Here is a 16,286-nt window from a genome sequence, read left to right on the forward strand (position 1 = left end):
ACCAGCTCTGCACAAGAGATTTTATATTTCCACTTCACTGACAGTTTAAAATTACACAAATGATACAATATTATGAATAAGCAAATTGTCACAGTGTGTTGACTATACCTGTCATGAGTTTACTGTTATTAATATTTGATAATTATTTATGTAGTGTTTAAAATAACACAAATAATACAGTAATATGAGTAAAATGTCTGTCACTGTGTGTTTGCTCAAATTGGTAGTTGACTCCACTGTTATTCATTTTTAATAATTATTTGTGTACAGTGTTATACAGTAATTGTACTAAATCTTTAATATATGATTACTATTTCAATGAAGTCTTGAATTTATAGATATACTGCAGAAGAGATGATCGGTGTCTTCCAAGTTCAGCTCATTGTGATGGACATCAAGACTGTTCTGATGGTAGCGACGAGCAGGGATGTAATACAACAGTCACCAGTCCTGTTCATCCAACAGACATCAGGCCTTTGTGTGGTGCTCATGAGTTCCAATGTAATGATGGATTGTGTATAAGGAACACCTTTGTTTGTGATGGTCATGAAGACTGCTCCGATTCTTCAGATGAAGCCTCCTGTGGTACATTGTGCTATACCTTTTATACAGTAGATTCTTTGACATTGAATGTAGTGAAGATTCATGGAACAGTCTAACACTAATTTCTTTTCCCACAATTTACCTGGCATGAAATTTGTCTACTATCTGGAAAAAAAGTAATAAGAATCACAGCTCAGTTGTATGCTACTTTATTTGATATCCTTGACAAGAAATTAAGGAGAGTTGTCACTTCAGTCACATAATATTACATCTTTCATCAATGCGGCACATCCATTTATTCTCCAGAACTTGAATTGACTGACAAATTGCATCCTGTGGTAGGAGTGAGATGTCAACTGACAGCAAAAGCGAGACTAGTTTAATGCAAAGAACCAAACACTCTTCTTAAGTAGCTTCTCATCTGTGTAATTCTGGATTTAGATTATCAGATGCAAGAAATTATATCACAGGCATAATGAAGGCACATCAGGGTCACAGCCACCCTGCAGCACAGTGTATTTTGTTAAAAGGTTTTGTTTATTATACTTGGTGAGTCTTATATCTTTTCAGCCTGACTTGCAGCTTTGAAGACATTAAAGGTTGAGCGTTGACTGAATCTACAGCTTGTATGTGTTGTGAATCAGCTCAAAAGTATCCTTCCCTTTGATGAAGTGTCTCTCACCATCCCATACTTGAAGAAGACAATTGTAAGAGAACATTCAAAACAAGTTTTGAAGCAGGAGTAGTAACAATGTATCAAGGAAATTGAATGGAGTAGCATAGACAAAAAAGTTGTGAACATATTTCAGGGAAATAGATTTGGGACTATTGAAAGTTACTCTTTGTGGAACGGCTTAATAATACTGGGAGTCGTCGTGTGTAGCACATAACTTGACCAATTTTTACATAGTGGCAGTGCTTTTCAGTTCCAAAGAAGTATAGCCTTGTGTAATGTGAAATACATTCAGTTGTTGTTTTGTAAGAAGCAAGCTAGTAGGGTGATTCAAGAAGGAAAGCCTTTGTTGAGCTGACTATAATTGTATAGAAAATTACAATTAATACAGATATGTTTACCACTTATGTCTTGGCTGTATATACAGGAGCACTGAACTGAAGCAGTCAACAGAAGACAGTGCCAACCCACAAGAGTGTTATTTTGACTTAATGAACTTTGTATGTTGGTTAATTCCAAAGACAAGAACATAACTGCAGTAAAATAAAACTGTTTATGTAGTAGGCAGTTATTTCTAGCAGCTCAAATGATAATACTTATTACCAATCTATGGTGCATCAAAAACACAGCAGTTAATGTGACGAGACTAATCCTTCTGGAATTGAGAGTTAGCAGATTCTCCTGCTGACCTGTTCTGTTAACATGCAAAACATGGCAATTGTCAGAATGGTAATACTGTTGTTTATTGATAGGCTTATCATGTACAGAAGGTAGGATGTGACAAGGTGAGGGTCATTAACTAGAAATGTAGTGTGAGACTGAGGAACCTTGCATGTGAAATTGAATTAAGATGTTCCAGAAAAATTAGAAACTCAGATTTAGAACAAGTCCAAATGCTGAATTTATCATCATTGTACCATAAACACAAAGTCCAGAAATATCCTGTCTACAAAATTCATGAAGAGGTTGCAATGTAAATGTGAGCAATCTGTTTGCCAATGTGAGCAATCTGTTTGCCAATCTCTAAAAGGTGAATTACTTATTGTTTGTAGTTAAAAAGGGAAGAAGAAGGTAAGGCATTGTAATATTTCAGGAAGTGTTCATTCTGAGCAAATGTTCAGTTGCAGTTACTAAGTATGTGATGTTGGTGTAAGATAAAGTGTGGGGATGAGGAAAAGGGGAGGAGGCATGGATATAGATTTCAGTAGCTAATGAAAATGGTTCAAACATTTATCAGCAATATTCATTTGATTCTTTCAAGGCAATCAGTTTGGCTTCCAGCAAGGGAAAAATACAACAGAAGCCATAAATAATTTCATAGAAAAAATTAGCACAGCTCTAGACAAAAAAAGTAAAGTAGCCGGAATTTTCTGCGACCTGTCAAAGGTTTTTGAGTCTGTAAATCATTCCTTGCTAATCCACAAGCTAGAAAAATATGGGATTAAGGGTGCAGTACTTCAGTGGCTTACTTCTTACTTATCTAATAGAAAACAAAGAACAATCATCTCTTCAAATGGTGTAAACTACCATTCAGACTGGAAAACAATAACACAGGGTGTCCCGCAAGGTTCGATCCTCGGTTCAATTCTCTTTTTATTGTATGTCAGCGACTTACCATTAAACATAAAATCACCATCCGTTCTGTTTGCTGATGACACGTCTGTCTTGATAGAAAGCGAAGAAACAGAAACGATACTTGATAGAGTCACTGGTACTCTAGACAGGCTAGAGTCATGGTTCCAGTTAAATGATCTGAAGCTTAACATATCAGAAACAAATTGAATTCAGAACCAAACAGTCAAGAGACCAAGAAAATAGTATAAATCATAAAAGTGAAGAATTAACAGAAGTGCACTCTGCCAAATTTCTAGGTCTACACCTCGATAAGAATTTAAACTGGAACACATATATTGAGTACCTGTGCAGCAAACTAGGTAGCTTTGCATATGCCATGCATATATTATCAAGAGATACTAACATGTCCACTCACAAGGTAGCATATCTAAGTTACTTTGAATCAGTGATATGATATGGCATTATTTTCTTGGGGGAGGTCCAATAATATATCTCGTGTACTGAAGCTCCAGAAGAAAGTTATCAGAAATATGTGCACTGCACAGCAAATAGAATCATGCCGTCCATTATTACAGAAACTAAAAATTTTGACCGTCCACTCCCTGTACATATACGAGCTAATAATATTTTTACACAGCAAACCGGAATTGTTCATTAGAAACCAATTTGATCATCCATACAGTACAAGGAATATAGATAATTTTATGCTTCCTGCCCATAGATTGAAATTATATGCTCAGTCCCCACAATATATGTGCATGAAAGTCTACAATAAACTTAAAGGCAAAAACATTCTAAACATGGAACTAGGGATACTAAAGAAGAAGTTACATGAAATTCTTATACGCAAATGTTGTTACTCATTAGAAGAGTTCATGGAAGATGAACTGATAATTTGAGCAGAATCCAACCGCAAATTAGCATTATATTATGGTTAAAAAAAATTGTCCATTATCAAGAAAGATATTTACCTGTTGTTGTTGTGGTCTTCAGTCCTGAGACTGGTTTGATGCAGCTCTCCATGCTACCCTATCCTGTGCAAGCTTCTTCATCTCCCAGTACTTACTGCAACCTACATCCTTCTGAATCTGCTTGGTGTATTCATCTCTTGGTCTCCCTCTACGATTTTTACCCTCCACGCTGCCCTCCAATGCTAAATTTGTGATTCCTTGATGCCTCAAAACATGTCCTACCAACCGATCCCTTCTTCTAGTCAAGTTGTGCCACAAACTTTTCTTCTCCCCAATCCTATGCTGGAAAATAAGAAAATATAGATACTGCTACATAGACTAAATATAGTTTTAAAAATTAGTATTAAATTCTAGTTTGTATTTTTGACGTGTCTCCTGTACCATAATCACATGATTTGTAAGTGTATGTTATGAGACTAATAAATCACAATTCAAAGCTCTAGGTTGATGAATATACTTGGGTTGCTATATCTTCAAAAGAAGGTAAAAAGTAAGAGTACTCAACTTATTTGGAGTAAAACAACCCCTGAATTCAGTTCTGAGGTCTTGAAAGAACTACAGTTTTTCTTTTGCTGTCAATAAGCAGTTTAAAAATGTACAGATTTAAAATTTAGGGGCAGCAGCAGTGAGAGGATTGTTGTTGCAAAGCTTAATCAGCTTAGAAATACACGAGGTACTTGGAGTTAGTTGAGACAAATTTGTAAGAAATGAAAGTGGGTGGCCAAGAGACTTCATACAGTTTTGAAGTGACATGTAGCCATTACTGGAAGCTGTAATGCATTCTGAAGTGGAAACCAACAAACCACATAGTCATAGAATTTTGGGTAGAGAAAGAAGTTTTCCTGTGTGAAAAGTGGTACATGGAACAGTTGGATCTAGAGAAAGATACTTCTAGAGCAAGGGCCTCAGAAATGATACCAAGAAACACACAGTTTTAAAGGAATATGATGTGTTAGCCAAACTCTACTTTAGCAAAGGCATGCTTGCAAAGGTACTGATATAATGTGCTTGAGAGATGAAGAGTTTGCAGAACACAGAGCAGTGCTTACTGGCATAAATGTATGAATATTGGATATTGCTAAAAGCACATTTCCCTGCATTTATTTGTCTGTTGTTTCTTTTAAGAACCGTATTTGTTGAGGCAATCTTCATATTTTGGTGATAACAGTATTTTCTGACTTTCACCACTGTTTATTTTCCGTATTGATTTTTACAATATACCTATTGTAGAGGATTGATCAGTCACCATGCAAAGAGCTTATATTAACTGTGGTGTCTAGGAATTTTGTTAATATAACATTTTATTTTATTTTAAGGGAACAAAGATTTACAACTTTTAAGTATAGGAAAAAAATCTGGATTGGCACAATAGCTCTGCCATTTTATTAAAACCACCAGTTTTGGTTAAATAACAAGACATTCACCCAATCATGATCATGTGTATTTAGATTAGTGTTGTACCTTATGTTAACTCCCCAAAACATGGAATTCATTCATCATCTGCATGCAAAGATATAGGATATAATACACTCTAAATGTTATTCTTAGCCAACATCTCTGTGCATTTCCACTGATAATTTGTAAATGAAAACTTTGTTTGAGTGTACCTGGAAGATATGGAGGAAAATACAAACTTTGATGACATTTTCATGATGTGCAGTTATAGCATATTTAATAGCTTTCATAATTTGGGGGATTATGTTTAATTTTGGCACCTAATGTATGCATAAACCAATACATTAACAGGGTAAAGCATCTGGCCAGATTCTGCCAATGCTTTAGTTTATGAAGTTAACTATGTGTAAATGCTGTAGCTGAATATTTACTAACACTTTTATCTAACTAAATGTATGTAAGATAGTAGTAAGAGACAGGAGAAGGAAAAAAAAGAGAATGTGTATTCTGCTTTGTAATGTGTACATTGTATTTATGTTACTGTGTCTTATTCAGCTTTGTACTGCCTTGTGCTTACCTCTTTCATTCATCTTTTGGTATCCTCACTTGTATAGAAGATGTTATGTTTTTCAAAGCTATGACCCTTTTTCCTTTTCTATACAATTAACAAGCATTTCTCAAAAAAATGTACATATCAAAATTTAAAATATTTCAGGAAATGTGTCCATGGCTCCAGCTACTACTACTGTATCAAGTTTGTATGGATCACCCTATGAGTGTGAACATCCTAATAGAGTGTGTGATAACAATACTATATGTCTTCCGGTTGAGTTGCTCTGTGACGGGAAAACACAATGCCAAGACGGGTCAGATGAAGGCATGCGTTGTGGTATGTATTAGCATTTAAAATGTATGTACCAAAATTTTATTCTGAAAACAACTTCATGTTTTCTTCTTTGAATTTTTCTTTGGGTGTAACTTTCTGCTAACAGTTATTCAGTGTCAACAACGTCTATGTAGAAGTTCTGTATTAACTGGAACACAATTACTAAGGAAGCAGATATTGCTGTATGTATCTCCTAAAGTAACAGTCATCAATAAAGTTGACAATTTGAGCTCTGGGAAGCATAGTTTTAATGTAGACTGTGTGCCCTCTTCTCCTCTGACCTGTTAACCAGTTCTCTTTGCCAACTGTAAGAAGACTTAGAATATATTGTGAAATTCAAAATGTTATTTGCACTTGGGATTAGTTAGAAATTCAACACAGGATCTCAGTTTCTTTCTTTTGGCACATCATATTTGTATGAAATGTTGAACCCTGCAAGAGCTCTCTTGAATCCTTCAGAAGTATGGTGAAGACATGGAAATTCATTGCACTTATTAATGCCTTACTAATGTTTAATGTAGTTACTAAACCAACAATTTATCTATGAATAATAATAATATAATAATAAAAAGCAAAATAGTAATGAGATTCACAAAATGGAGAAGAAGAATCAGAATAGGAATAAAATATCCTTTCTGTTCCATGAATGCTTTGAATATGAATAAAAGCAGTAACCTGGAGTAAGATCAGGGTTCAGTGTCTTATTGAACCAAGAGGGAGAGTCCAGATGACACTTTCCATTTAGACATATACAGTAATTTTACTGCAATGGTGTAGCAAATTCTTTCCTTGTTGTGAGCATGTTTCACACTTGTTCACAGTAGAGAAGAGATTGTGCATAGCTGTTGTTTGCTACCCCAGTGCCTTTTATTTGTCATTCATAACTGATGAATTTTGTTGTGACACCTGCTATCTTGAATTCTCAGTGTATTTAATTTAGATTTTTCCTGTCATCCTAAAGTATGTCTGACAAGTCCCCATTTCACTGGCTCAAAACATTGTATTGCATGTTGCAGTACTTGTATACAAGAACTATATATCCAGTGGATCTGTTTGTGCACCATTATGTCTTACTCAGAGATCTCCATGTCCACCTAACATCTTGCTGAGTTTTGCTTCAAGAGGCTTCCTCAAAAGTTTTGCAAAATTCTTCACTGATGTTGAGCAACATGGGACTTCCCCATAATGAGTTGTCTGGCATGGCAGGGTCTGGGCTTCATGCTGACCATTTCAGTGGTGAAGGAGATGTTGCTGAACCATGCACAGTCCAGTGCCCTCAAAAGTGTTCTAGGGGCTCGTGCATCTAAATAGCAAAATGTGTTGCAGCTCTGTCTTGCTGTAGCCACACATGATCCATGATTTCTTTGTCTGCAAGCTGAGGTGTTAACCACGTTTGTAACAAATCCAAATAAAGATTTCCCTTTCACACACCCTTCCAAAAAATATGGTCCCAACCAGTATTGCAATGATTCATATTATAATATAAGGGGAGGGGGGGGGGGTCTTTTCTAATTTTTATACATAATGGTGATTTTCTGTAGAACATAACATCATATACTTCCTGTGTCAACTGCAATATATCATACATTCATCATAAATTTACAGTGTGAGACGTGGCATTTGGAAATTGTGCCAATCGAGCACAGCAACTTACCACTTGATGTCATCTGATAATTCATTCTCAAACATTGGTCTAAATACTTTCATTTCCAATTTTTTTTTCATGTGATCATCTACTGTTGACCGTGGAACTTGAAGTTCAACTGCTCTTTTAAAATAGGTTTCACTGGATACTGTTCAGTTGATTGAGCGGCATACATTTCATCTTGCATTTTCTTCTTCTCCTTTTCTCCTTTTTTTCCCACTCACTGCACAGCCTGTCTTTGCCACTGCCTCGATAGCCATAAAAGTTAACAGACAGTTCCTTCTCTGGGCTTTCCTTCACTGCTTTAAAATGTGGAAGGAGAAGTCCTATTGAACAGAGTCGTGACCAGTTGTGAGACAAGAGTTTCCTATGATAGAGTGAAGACAAAACAGCAGTCAGTGATGTGGGTCATACTCAACAAACCAAGAAGACAATGCCATATTTTTTCAGTCAGAAAGGTTAATGCAACTGCTTTTTTTTCCAATGCTAAACCAATCTTATTTGTAGATTTTACAGAATGTGGAAGAAAAATCAATTCTGCAGCCTTCTATGAAACATTAACAACTGGGAACTTAAATGACACAACAAAATGGATCAATTATTGATATAACATGGTCTCTTGACTACTAGTGTCATGTTTTTGCATGAAAATATTCTGCCACTCTCTGTTCTGCAAACACAAGAATTGTTGTATCAGTTCAAATGAGAAATTTCTCCTTATGACCAATGATTTCCCTCTTTATATGTACATGATGAAGTTGGCCTCCAGTACTTTGACTCTGATGAAGGACTTAAAGATGCTGTCACAGGCTGACGGAAATCTCAGCAATCAGAATTTTATGTAAAAACACTTTGTCAATTTGTAAAGATACATGATAAATACTTAGATCTGAATGATTGTATATGTATGTAAGTAATACAAAGGTCACACATTTTATTTGTGAGACATACAACACTGTTCTGCAACTTGGTCGTGGCCATTTTGAGCTCTTAGCCCTTTCATCAGGTGTATCTGAGATCTAAAGTAAAATGTTAGTTAAGTTGCAGACAGGCACAATTAAAAGATACATAGAACTTTCAGCCACAGCCATCATCAACAAAAGAGAAATTCACACCATTCATACACACAAGCAAGCACACCACATGCACACATGACCGCCAATCTGGCAGCTCAGGCCGGAATGCAAGTATCATGTGGGATGCAAGTACCAATCTAGAGGAGGCGGGGAAGGGGAAGGGATAGTACTGCATGGGTGAGAGGAGAGGTGAACACTGTCTGGCAGAGTGTGCAGGAACTAGAATGCCAACTGGTGCAGTGTCGGGAGATCGTGGAAGTGAAGAAAAAAGGATTGGAGAAAGATGGGCGGGTGCAGTGGCATTGGGCAACAAACAGAGAGGATGGGAGACGAGAATAGGGAGGAGATGATAGCACAGATGGGGTGGAAACTGTTGGTTGGAAGGTGCGGAGACACTATTTTACCATAGGTTGAGGCTGGGATAATTACTGGTATGTGAGCAGAGAATGTGTTGTAAGGCTAATTCTTATCTGTGCTGTTCAGAAAAGCTGGTGGTGGAGGGAAGGATCCAGATGGCTCAGATAGTGAGGCACCCATTGAAATCAAGCGTGTTGTGTTCAGCTGCATGTTCTGCTGCAGGTTGGTCTACTGTGCTCTTGGCCACTGTTTGACAGTGGCCATTTGTCCTGGTGGACACCTGGTGGTTGTCATAACAATATAAAAATCTGTGCAATGATTGCAGCAGAGCTGCTAAATGATGTGGCTGCTTTCACAGACGGCCCGTCCCCTGTTGGGTAAGGTAAACCTGTCTGTAACAGGACTGGAATAGGAAGTGCTGGGTGGATAGATTCAGCTGGTCGTGCACCTGGGTTTCTCACAGGGACATGATCCTTGTGCCAAGGGATTGAGATTGGGAGTGGTGTAGGGATGGACTGGGATGACAGGGGGTTGGGTGTATGCTGGAACACCACTTTAGGAGGGGTGGGAAGCATCTTGGGTTGGCTGTCTCTCATTTCAGGGCATGATGAGGGATAATCAAAGCTCTGGTGAAGGATGTGTGCAGTTGTACCAGTGTGGGGTGGGACTGGGTGATGAAAGGGGCACTCCTTTGTGGCTGGTTTGGGGATGGTGGATGGATTGGAGGTATGAGTGGAAATGGAACATAACGTTGTTTTGTGGGCTAGACTGGGGGTACTGCCTGTCTTTGAAGGCCTTGGTGAGAGCCTCAGCATACTGAACAAGGGAATTCTTGTCACTGCAGATACAACATCCCTGGCTGGCCAAGCTGTATAGGAGGGATTTTTTGGTGTGAAAAGGATGACAGCTGTAAAAGTGCAGGCACTGTTTGTGGTTGCTGGATTTGATGTGGATGGAGCCATGAGAGAAGCAGAAGTCAGTGTCTAGGAAGGTGGCATGATGGGTTGATCTGAAGCAGATGGGAGAGAAGGTGTTTAGGTTGTGAAGGAGTGAAGATAGGATGTCTTGGGCCTGAGTCCAGATCATCAAGATATCATCAACGAACCTGAACCAGACGAGGGGTTTGGCATTTTGGGAGGTTGGGAAGGTGTCCTCTAGAGATGGGTGCCATGCAGGTGCCCATGGCTGTGCTTCAGATTTATTTGTATACCTTCCCTTCAAAGGAGAAGTAATTGTGAGTTGGGAGGAAGTTAGTAAGGTGTATAATGAGTGATGTAGTGGATTTGGAGTGTGAAGGATGTTGGGGAAGCTAGTGTTCAGTAGCAGTAAGTCCATGGGCACAAGATGGATCTTGGTGTACAGGGAGGTGGCATCAGCTGTGACGTCTAGGGATTCAGGAGGTAAAGAGGTGGAGATGGTGGAGAGTTGGTGAAGGAAGTGGTTGGTGTCTTCAGCTTAGGAGGCTAGATTACAGGCAATTGGTTGGATGTATTGGTCAATGAGGGCTGAAATTCTTTCAATGTGCACCTGACCATCCTTCTGTGCTCTCTTCCTTTTTCACCCTTTTCGTTCCATGCCCCACAACCTCCTTACACTGCACCTGTTGGTATTCTAGTTCGTGCACACTCTACCAGACAGTGCTCGCCTCTCTCCCTACCCATACTCTGCTATTCCTTCCCCCTCCCCATTCCCCCCAGCTTGCTGCTTGCATCCCATGTGATGATGTGTGCATGAGGTCTGCTTGCTTGTATGTATGAATGGTTTGAAGGCTATGGCTGAAAGCTTTATGTAAGTGTCTTTTAATTGTGTCTGTCTGCAAATTATTGTGTATCTTTACAGTAAGTAGCAATCTGTCTCTCCTGCATTGTTGATATTCCTGACTGGAGTTTCCATTGTTTGATTTTGTAAAACGATAGTTGTGACCTACTCCATTGAACAATTAAAAAATTTAAAAAAAACTAAAATTTAGAAACTAAAAAGCAGAAGAAATAATTTAAAAAATAGCCTACCTAGCAGTAGTAGGATGTCATGTCCATGCCCAAACAACTAGCAGGCAAATTTCTGTAACCGGTGGACCATCATAATAACATTCCAAAATGTGGTTGAAAAGAACACCAACTTTCAGACACAGCAGATGGTGAGACTAAGACCCTGAAACCATTCTAGTGTACAGCAATTATTCTCGTATAAGATAAAGATGTTTTTTGAAATATTTTCTAACAAATTTGCATTACTAATGTTGCAGTGCTAATGAGACAAACTGTTTCACCGAAATCACAAACAAAACATTTGCTGTTTGTAATGTCACTTCCCCTGTTGTTTTCTTTCTGATATTTTTTTCCAGTGTTAATGATAAATTTGTGGCTGGATTGGGTAATGGAAAATTCAGAAATATGTGGCATGGCATAAAAAGGAAATTACAGATTCAGTGAAATTACTTTAAAATTGGAGTTAATGCTTCTCAAATTTATGAATTCACTTTGATTATATGAATTACAACATTAAAATAGTATTAAATTGTACGGCACAAAATTAATTGACAATAATTTACCATGGACAATATAACATATTTGAATATAGTGTATAATTTGTTTAATTTCAACATTCATGAGCTCATCTTCAGGTGCAAAAATTATTGTACAGGTACATTCATTATTCGAGTTTCAGGCTAAACACAGGACCTGTCTTTGTATATTATTAATTTTATGTTCATTCTTGAGGTTGTGGTTATTATTATTATTTTTTTTTTTTTTACAATTATATTTTCCATTCCCATATTTTCTGGGTGTAGTTTCTCTTCTTGAGCGATTTCTGTATATATTTTCAGATGATCGTATGTGTGATATTCAGCATGTCTGTACACATACTTGCCATAATGCACCAGAGGGCAGAGTTTGCTCCTGTCCTGCAGGAATGTATCTACAAACTGATGGTTCTACATGTTCGCCATGGCATCCTTGTGATATGTGGGGAACATGTTCTCAGCGTTGTGAGCAGCATGGTTCCAGACATAAATGTTCCTGCGAACCAGGGTATGTTTTGCAGTCTGATGGATTCACATGCAAAAGTACAGGTAAGTTTCAAAATGCTTTAGAACAAATACATGAGGATGAGGTTGTGAGCTACATTTTTATGAAATTTAAGCATCATGCATATTGTTCTTAAAGATAAAGAGTTACGTAGGCAAACTACACATCTTTATAATTTCAGTTATATTACTTGCAAACAAAGATTTTTTCCCCTCTGTACCAGAATGGAAATGTTTCCTCATACAGATGATTCTTCTATTATCTAGAAACAATCTGCATTTGGTTTTATGTAGTTTTTGGAAATTTGTGGTAAGGTCTTATGGAACCAGACTGCTGAGGTCATCAGTCTGTAAGCTTACACACTACTTATTCTAACTTAAACTAACTTGTGCTAAGGATGACACACACACCCATGCCTGAGGGAGGATTCGAACCTCCGACAGGGGGAGCTGCGCGGACCGTGACAAGATGCCTGAGATCACGCGGCTATGTAGTTCTTGCAACAATTTTCTTAGAGAGATGAAAAGAGAAATATTTTTTGCATAAGGCATTATTTTTTGAAGAATTTACTGTTAGTGATCTCAGCAATTTCCAGAAGACATGGTGTGATGTCTATGAATCATAACACATTAAATAAATCTTTGTAGATACACATATGGCAGAAAGTGCTTGATATCCAATGACCACAGTGTGAAACATTTAATAATTCAAAAGTTACTGGCACTGATAACGTGGCAGTTACCTGCTCGCTCACTCAGTTATGATCCTGATTGATTGGGGTACAAGATATTATGTTGATTGATAGCCATTTTCTCCTTGTACATTATATACAACTGAACAGCATAAATGCCTGATAAACAACAGGTGTTTGGCATGTGGAGCATGCAACTGAGCATCCCCTGCACCACACACTCTGTCACAGCCGAGTTCAAGACATCAGTCTGTGCTGAGCTACAATCACATCAACATTTCTCCCAACAAGTGTGAATTTTGAAGCACTATTCATTTCATGCAAACAGAAAGGAATAGTGCAGCAGAAATTCCTCAGAGAATGAGCTGAGTGCGCGGAGAAAACATTGAATGATGATTTTGTGCATGGATGGTGTTGAAAAGTTAAAGATGGCCAAACTGACTTGCGTGATGAAGGGACCCAGGACACAAGTCTGTCACTATAAGGGACCTTCTTCATTGAGTTGATGAAGTGTTTAGAGAAAACTGTAGGTTCACTGTAAATGCTTTGTATATGGAATTTCCAGAAGTTTCAAAATCTTTTTCATATTCTATTACTACAGAACATTTAGGTTACTCATTTAAATTAATTGTCAGCAACATTTTATAAAGAAGGTATTGGAAAGCCAGTCCACAGGTAAGACAAATGCCTGTCATTGTGATGAGTATATTGAAAAGTAACTGTAAGTGTAGAGTATGGCAACCTAAATATGATACAAAATCACAAAAATTGTCTGTATTTTTGAAAGAAAAAGAATAACTGTTAGGAAAAAATTGTATATGTTAGACAATGTAAGCTACTTTAAAATGATGATGTATTTAAGTCTTTAAAGTTACAAATGTGGACTAGAAAAAATAAAAACATTTTTTGGGTCGGAGTTCTTAAATATGGCGCAGCTGGCCCAAAATATGATACACATGGGCTGTTGTTATGTGTGCTGAAGATAGAAGATTGAGGTCTTAAAATTGAGGTAGAGAACACAAGAAACGATACAGATGTGTAATAGAGATTTTTCTAGGATATTTATGACATGAAATGTATGTCAAAGTGAACTACAGAAATTTCTTAATTCATTTTTTTCTATTTTAAATAATATAAAGTCAACCATCAATGGGTAGGGATTGTTTACGTTTACACGTAATATATTGACACTAATACAAAAATAAGAGATGTGCAAAAGAGAATCCCTGTTGCACTCCCCGCCCTCCTTTTTTTTTCTGTTAATAACAATTGGACCATTGAACATGAAACGGATTCCTCATTTGATATTTCCTTACTGAATAGCTACTTCAGGAATCAGCAATTTCCCTCTCACATCGTTCCTACTAATAAGAAAAATGTCTTTCTCATTTAATTAAAAAACTATTTTGTCCTTATTCTCAGCCTCTTGGATCCTAACTTCTTGTTCATTTACTAATAGTTTTTGTGTGGTGTAGATATATTTGCAGCTGTGTGAATTCCTCTTTCCTCTTGAAATTTGGACAAGATATAATCTTTTCCACCTACATGTGCTAGAACAGTTATTACAATAGGATCTGGTGTAGATTCTCCAAAGGGATTGACATACGTTCTGTCATCACTCTTCAGAGAGATTTTGGCCCAAATATATATGCAATAGCCGCTCCCCCCTTCCACCTTTTCCCAAATTTCACCCAATTAGAAACTAGATTCATGTCCCATGTGACTGAAGGGAGAGCTACATGGTAGGTCATCCTTATGTTTCTGACAAAGTGAGGTGGCACAGTGGCTAGCACACTGGACCCACATTTGTGAGGTCAAAGCTTCAAATTCCTATCAGAGGTTATCCATGATTTCCCAATTCACTTACGTCAAATAGTGGGATGGTGCGTTTGAAAGGGCATTTCCATAATCGGAGCATGTGTGTTCTGTCTCCAGTGATCTTGATGAAAGGATGTTAACCACTAATATTCTTTCCTTTTTTATGTTACTAATAGCATTGCCATCATTAACTTATAGGAAAGGCCTTGAATGAAAAAAAAAAGGCATTTTGTAAGGTAGGAACTCGTATTTCAATTACCTTCAACGTGGGTTCATAAAGTATTTTTCTAGTGTAAATGTTCTAATACTGCTAAGGAATTTTATACGCTGTACAAAGTTTTCCCTTAATGAGTAACCTCTCTTCTACAATTTCTTTGATATTAAGATGCATGCATCATTTATCATAATTCACAAAGTTAACTTTACACTTTGATTTTCATAAAGGTTAATAGTTCCAGAGTATTGCACCTGAAGGGATTTTTGTAACTAGGGACAGTCTGAGAGAAATGTCTTTACTGTCTCACTGTTAGCTGTTTAAATACTGCAACCATCTCGCTAATGGACCCAGAGCATTCTCATTCTGTAATTTTCAACTATTCCTTTCTCTCTTGGCCATCAGTTCTTTGTTATGGTCACATCTGTTTCATTTACACCAACTGCTACATATGTGTGGTGAATATTTAGCTTGGCTCATTCATGATAAATAAGCTACAAATCCTGTATGCCACGTCATACTTTTTCAAGATGGCCATTCTTTCAGTTATGCAAGTTGCCAGTTCTTTCCATTTAGTACTGTCTTCTTGCCCTCACATATCTCATTAGATCCTTATGTTGTTAATTACCTCTTTATTAACTACATTATATCATTGACTCATTTGTTTTCCATTCTTCTTCTTGGCACTTTCTAAATGTCACTTGATTTTAATATTTTATTTCATCTCATTTCCGCTTATAATATCCCTCCAAAATTCTTGTAGATATGAGAAGAACATTGGCTTTGTTAACTGTTTTTAGTAGTTTTTTTTAAATACAAATTCCATATCTTCATCCTTATTGTAACTTCTTCATTTTCCTTTTCTCACTAAATATTTGGATAAAAGAATTATTTGTTCTAAAATCTCATGGCCCAATCATCAATTACAATAAGTACAATTTTTCTTATTTTAATACCTTTTCGTTAGGTCAGTTTCTTCTCTGTTAGTTCTGTATAAATTTTCCAGATGAGCTAGAAACCTGAAATTTTAAATATAACTCAGGACTGGATGGCAGTACAATATTAACTTCTTTTGTGTCAGTCTGTTGGTAGGGGTGAAAGTGGGTGTGAAATAGGCTGCCACTGCCTGATCTCAGCTGCCTTGTAGGACTGGCGGGTGGTGCGGGCACATCTATATCTTATGGTGTGTGGCAGAGTGCACATTGTGCACCAGTGCCATTTCCCCTATTTGCTATTCCAGTCATTGGATATGACAATTGCTAGTAAGATGCTGTGTGGGCTTGAATATCTTTAATTTTGTTTCCATGTTCTTTCCACGAATTATATGTAGGAGAGACCAATAAATTGATTGACTCTTCTAGGAATGTATGCTCTTGAAACTTGAACAGTAGAGTATGCCATGATGCAGAACGC

At 37.3% G+C, this 16,286-nt stretch overlaps 1 protein-coding gene across 1 annotated transcript in view; it reads left to right on the forward strand.

Moving 5' to 3' along the window:
* The window catches only part of LOC126416607 (low-density lipoprotein receptor-related protein 1), a 772,143-nt gene that overhangs the window by 495,038 nt on the left and 260,819 nt on the right, over positions 1–16,286 (forward strand). The window contains exons 20-22 of the mRNA XM_050084360.1: positions 339–585; positions 5,873–6,046; positions 11,949–12,194. Coding sequence (XP_049940317.1) covers positions 339–585; positions 5,873–6,046; positions 11,949–12,194 — 667 coding nt within the window. The remainder of the gene's footprint in view (positions 1–338; positions 586–5,872; positions 6,047–11,948; positions 12,195–16,286) is intronic.

This window comes from Schistocerca serialis, chromosome 8, assembly GCF_023864345.2.
Source record: "Schistocerca serialis cubense isolate TAMUIC-IGC-003099 chromosome 8, iqSchSeri2.2, whole genome shotgun sequence".
Classification (NCBI taxonomy): domain Eukaryota; kingdom Metazoa; phylum Arthropoda; class Insecta; order Orthoptera; family Acrididae; genus Schistocerca; species Schistocerca serialis.